General features: G+C 46.4%; 1 protein-coding gene across 1 annotated transcript; it reads right to left on the bottom strand.

Moving 5' to 3' along the window:
* Window positions 1-3,362: 3,362 nt before the first annotated feature.
* Window positions 3,363-4,755, bottom strand: LOC142421193 (E3 ubiquitin-protein ligase TRIM39-like). The gene is made up of 2 exons (XM_075525730.1): window positions 4,677-4,755; window positions 3,363-3,925 (listed from the first exon to the last, which is right to left on the bottom strand). The coding sequence occupies exons 1-2, from the start codon at window positions 4,753-4,755 to the stop codon at window positions 3,363-3,365; spliced, it is 642 nt and encodes a 213-aa protein (XP_075381845.1).
* Between the last annotated feature and the right edge of the window lie 466 nt (window positions 4,756-5,221).

The raw sequence follows: 5,221 nt of genomic DNA, 5'->3' as shown, positions 1-5,221 counted from the left end.
CCGTCCTCTCCTGGCTTAGCTTTGTTCAGGAGACACAAACTAAGCAGCAGCCTCATAACACCTCGGTCTGATCCCTGGCTGTACAATATAGGCCTTCACAATCTAGACTGAACATCATCATCAAGCCCCTGCACTATTTTCAGAGGCACAGTGTCAGGCTTTGCAGCAGCACGGCCTGTTGAGAAGAAGGGAATGAATTTCCCTTCCTGGCTGGTGCCATCACCAATGCTAAAAGTATACACAGCTGCTTTCTTACAGACATTGTAAAACAACAGCTGCTTGGCTGACATGTCCAGGAAGACCCCAGTCTTTTGCAGCTTCCCACTCACACTCAAACGGGTCCAAGGATCTGAGTGGGCCCAATACTCTTGCCCGTCTGCAAACCCTATGACCCAGAAGTCATTCTTAGGTGACAGAGTCACTGTCCCTTTGCGAGTCACAGATTCCCGGGCAATACCCAAGGCCCAGCTTCTTCTCTTGCCAACTTCCACTTCCCAGTAGTGTCTCCCAGATGTGTATCCTTCCTTTGCCAGCACAAAAGTGTGGGAATCAAATCTCTTCTCCTTGCTGGGCACCTTTCTGACGATGCCAGTATCCTTTACCCTCTTCCCATTGTCAGAGATTTCCAATCTGGGGTGAGCCACGTCAGCATTCTGCGCGATGTCAACTGCAATGATCGAGTCATGCCATAAGGAGCAGAAAACACAAGGTCTGCTTTTCTGAGGCTTTCTCTTATGTGTCCTCATCCATCTCTCATATATCCCTTATACCCTCTCCCTCCATCTTTGAATTGCTGTTGGGATGGCCTGAGGAAAAGGACCAGGACTTGACCGTACAGCTCCTCTTTGGGCAACACAAGAGTCACAATTGACTTTTACAAGACTATTGAGATTGAAATCATAATGGCCAAAGAAAGTTCTGTATGACAGAAGCGGAAGAGGAAGCTGGTGAGATAATTGATCAACCCTTCAGGCAGCTGAAACCCACCTCAAAATCAATGCAGACACTTATGGGTCAGCAAGAAATGCTAAAATATAGATCCAAAGTTTTCTGTAATTGTGCTGAAACACTCATGTACGGGAAGAGAGCCTATTGGGAAGGATGCTGGAGGAAGTGCAAGTGTTGCCCGTGGTGGATACAAGTATAATGTTTATGGACATGTAGGTACATCAGCTGGAATTAGGTTTGGGTGTCATGATTAACTCCTTAGCAAACCTGTAGGTGATTTTCAATGAACCTGTAGGTGAATTTCAACTTTAAGTAGTTTGCACTACTTGCACTAGTCAAGGACTTTTCAACTTCCCATGCTCTGCCAGGTGCAGAAGAAGTTGGGACGGGACACAGCCAAGATAATGGATCCAAAATGACCGAAGAGCTATTCCATACCATATGATGTCGTGCTCAGTAAGCTGGGCAAGAAGATGGAAGGGGGGGACATTCGGAGTGATGGCGTTTGTCTTCCCAAACAGTGGAGCTGGCCACTGCTCCTCTTTCTCATGTGCACAAGAGTTACAGTAAACCCGAGTCGTTCATCCACTTTAAAAAAAAAAAAAAAAAAAAAAAGTAGAGAAATCCATCAAACAAGAAAAAAAGCCATATTTATTTCTACTTAAAATCCTGATTACATGCATTACATACCAAAACAATTTTAGTTGGATTTGTACAATAGCAAAATCTGAAAGAAGAGCAAGACATGATACTTGGTCTCAAGTCTCTGCACTGTAACTTCCCACCTGCTTGTGGAATCATAGAATCAGAATCTTTTAGGTGGGAAAAGACCCTTAAGATCATTGAGTCCAAGCGTAGATCGTCGAGTCCAACCGTAATGCCATCCTTAGCTAGCCAGAGAATACCTCAGGCTGCAATTACCTTGAATCAAAAATTAATTTGTTTGTTACTACTTGCTAAAGCCTTTCCTATCAAATCAGCTTTCCTGGACAGTATTTCATATTTACGAGATTTGCCAGAACTCGTAATCCAATGCTTCCCAACGCCCTCATTGCGGACGTCTTTGGTTCCTTGCTTGCCATCGTACCCGTGCATGTCGTCTTTTCTTTGATCCTGACTGGAAGATTAACTTTTATAACAATAAGCATTTGTTCCAAGCATGGTTCTTCCATGTCATGAAAATAGTGGGATTTGAAATGCTTAGTGAGCGTGGTGGTTTCTGGCCACTTTGCCATCACTACCTGCCAGGAGCTGGGGGTGAGCACAAGGATTCTCCAGCATCCTGGCATCTGGCTGTGTGTCTGGTGCCTGCTGGGCTGGGCTGATTATGATATTGCCAGCACTTTGGGATCTCGTGTACTAGCAGGAGTAGACCCCAACAGAGATGAAGGGAAAGACATTCTCAAGCTGCCAGGGCCTATTCTGAAAACCATACAAGAGAGACTTTGTGCGGGCATCGTAAAATGACACTGTTCTTGAGGGTGTATCCACATGTCCTGCTGTCTTGCTTGGTTTCCCTCTCACAGTCCACAACGTGGTTCACCTTGTATTGCCAGGATCTTGGTTCAGTGCCCAGTGGTGACTCAATAAGGAGAGAAAAGGCATTTGCCTCACTACATGACTCCAGAAATGGCAGGACAGACAGGAGAGTTTGACACTGAACTAATTGACATGGAAAGCTCAGCTACCTTGATTTTCAGGTGTCAGTTCTGTCCCTACTCTCGAGAAAGGGGAAGGTACTCATACTTTGAACATCCCTGTGAACGTTGTTCAGACTGCCCACCAAAAGCAGGAGGATAGGACTGGATTTCACACCCTTTCCAAATGAAAAGGTTTGCTGCAGCTCCACGAGCAGCACTGGTGAAGAGTCAGGCACGTTGCGTCCAGGAAGCACCTGCTTCTTCCAACTGACGTAGAAGGACCTGTGATGAGTGGTGAACATCTAGAAACAGAAGTGGGAGGTATCCTTGGGAAGTGTGGTTTAAGCTCATCAGAAAGCTTTCCCATCCTAGAATAGTGATCCACTTTTGCACAAACACATCATGAATGTTTACCGGGATCTTCAGTGACTGGCACGGAAAATCTTTTCATGCTCACGTTGACACCTGATGTAAGCTTCTGTACGCAAATCCCACGATTGTTTTCACTTCCTGGGTTGAGGATGCATTCCTTTCTGTGAGTGCTCAGAAGAACTGAAGGTCCTCTCTACCCAGGGACTAGTGGCCCAAAGTCTAGGTCTTCGCCTTCTTGACTTGCTCACGGAAGGATTAGCAAGCAATGGTGGAAGCTTCTTATATGAAAGAACTGTTCAACTTTGATTTGGTGGCACAAAGCAGGGGTCTGACAAGAGTGCAGTGTGATCTCGGGCTCTGTGTTTCAGTCAGACATTAACCATGCCTTCTCAATTCATCCATTCACTCATCATCATCATCAAACTCCTGCGCTATTCTTAGAGGCTCATCGTCAGGCTTTACAGCAGCAGGACCCGTTGAGAAGAAAGGAAAGAACTTCTCTTCCTGGCTGCTGTCACCTCCCAAGGTGAAAGTGTACAGAGTTGTTTTCTTATGGACATTGTAAAATGACAGCTGCTTGGCTGACATGTCCAGGAAGACCCCAGTCTTTTGCAGCTTCCCACTCACACTCAAACGGGTCCAAGGATCTGAGTGGGCCCAATACTCTTGCCCATCTGCAAACCCTATGACCCAGAAGCCATTCTTAGGGGACGGAGTCACTGTCCCTTTGCGAGTCACAGATTCCCGGGCAATACCCAAGGCCCAGCTTCTTCTCTTGCCAACATCCACCTCCCAGTAGTGTCTCCCAGATGTGTATCCTTCCTTTGCCAGCACAAAAGTGTGGGAATCAAATCTCTTCTCCTTGCTGGGCACCTTTCTGATGACGCCAGTATCCTTCACGCTCTTCCCATCGTCAGAGATTTCCAATCGGGGGTGAGCCGTGTCAGCATCCAGGGTGACATCAACTGCAACCATCAAGTCACTTAAGTAGTAAAAAGCATAAAGGCTGCTGCTGTGAAAATGTCTATTATGTGTCCCCTCCCATTGGTTCCCTTGCCATCCCTTGTTCTCCGCTCTGATGCATCCTAGGCAGCCCCTTTCCCAGGATACCTCTAGCTTCTGCTGTCCCAAATCTCCCATGGCCCTTGTCTCTCATCTATGGCATGCTGAGGGAGTGGTTGGCATGCACCAAATGCAAAGCGACTCAAAGACACTCCCTTGAAGATGTCATGTAGCTTCAGGGAGGAATGTAAGGAGATTACAAGCCTCTGCCTTCATCGTGGCAACTCTGTAGAGGTGACCAGAGGATAAGAACCATGCCTTGGTGCACACCTCCTCGTTGGGCAAAACCAGAATCACAGAATCCGCTTGCATGAGAGTATGGGGTGAAGTTCCACTGACCAAGACTGTATGACACAAATACACCAGGTGTGTGCATACTCAGCAGTAGAAATGCTCCAAAAACACCCTGAAATGAGCCTCCCCTTGCTAAAACTTACCCTTTTCTTCTGAGAATCAATAATGCTGCTTTAAATCCCAGAAACTCTAACACTGACTTGTGAAGTTTCTTGGGCAGCAAAGGAATAAGAGAAAGATTAAGAAACAATTCTTGCTCTTAAGAAGTCATCTGAACCATTCCTTGTGAAGGAGGGATGTGTTTTCCAGAGCTGCATTCAGGCTCCAAGAGGTGGGATTCAGCATGGGTTCTTTTCTTACCTTTGTGTCGTTGTGTCTGCAGAAATTCTGTAGGAAAATGAATACAGGAGACATTGAGTGGATTTAACAAGGAGACCATGGGTCCAGCAAGCTCACACACAGTCTATGATGCTGGCAGACAAGCATGCTCTTCTGCAGTAGCATGTCTTTTCTACAGGACAGAAAGCACATCACAAGCCCATCTCATCCTCCAAAGAGGAAAAGCCAGTGGGCCACTCAAGTGACTGGTCTCACAGAAATGTTTTAAACACACCATGAATACAGAGAGGAAAGAGGACATGGTCGCTGGTAGGAAAGAGAGCAGACCAGGAAAAAGGCCAAAGACCTTGCGTCTGGAGAGGTATCTCACAGCTGTCATGAAAGGGGAAATCCCAGTGCCTTCCAGACACTTGACAATACCTCATGGCAAAACTGCTTCATAATCCTACTCCTGTATGTCTCGGAGTCCAGGATTTATCCCATGAGATTCTTTGGCCTAATTCCCTCTCCTGCACAAAGGTATTCCTTAGCCTTCCATGATGTTTCCCAACAAAACTGCATGAGGC

The sequence above is a fragment of the Mycteria americana genome, chromosome 27 (assembly GCF_035582795.1).
Source record: "Mycteria americana isolate JAX WOST 10 ecotype Jacksonville Zoo and Gardens chromosome 27, USCA_MyAme_1.0, whole genome shotgun sequence".
In the NCBI taxonomy this organism is placed as follows: Eukaryota; Metazoa; Chordata; class Aves; order Ciconiiformes; family Ciconiidae; genus Mycteria; species Mycteria americana.
This window is presented reverse-complemented; position numbering and strand designations above follow the sequence as displayed.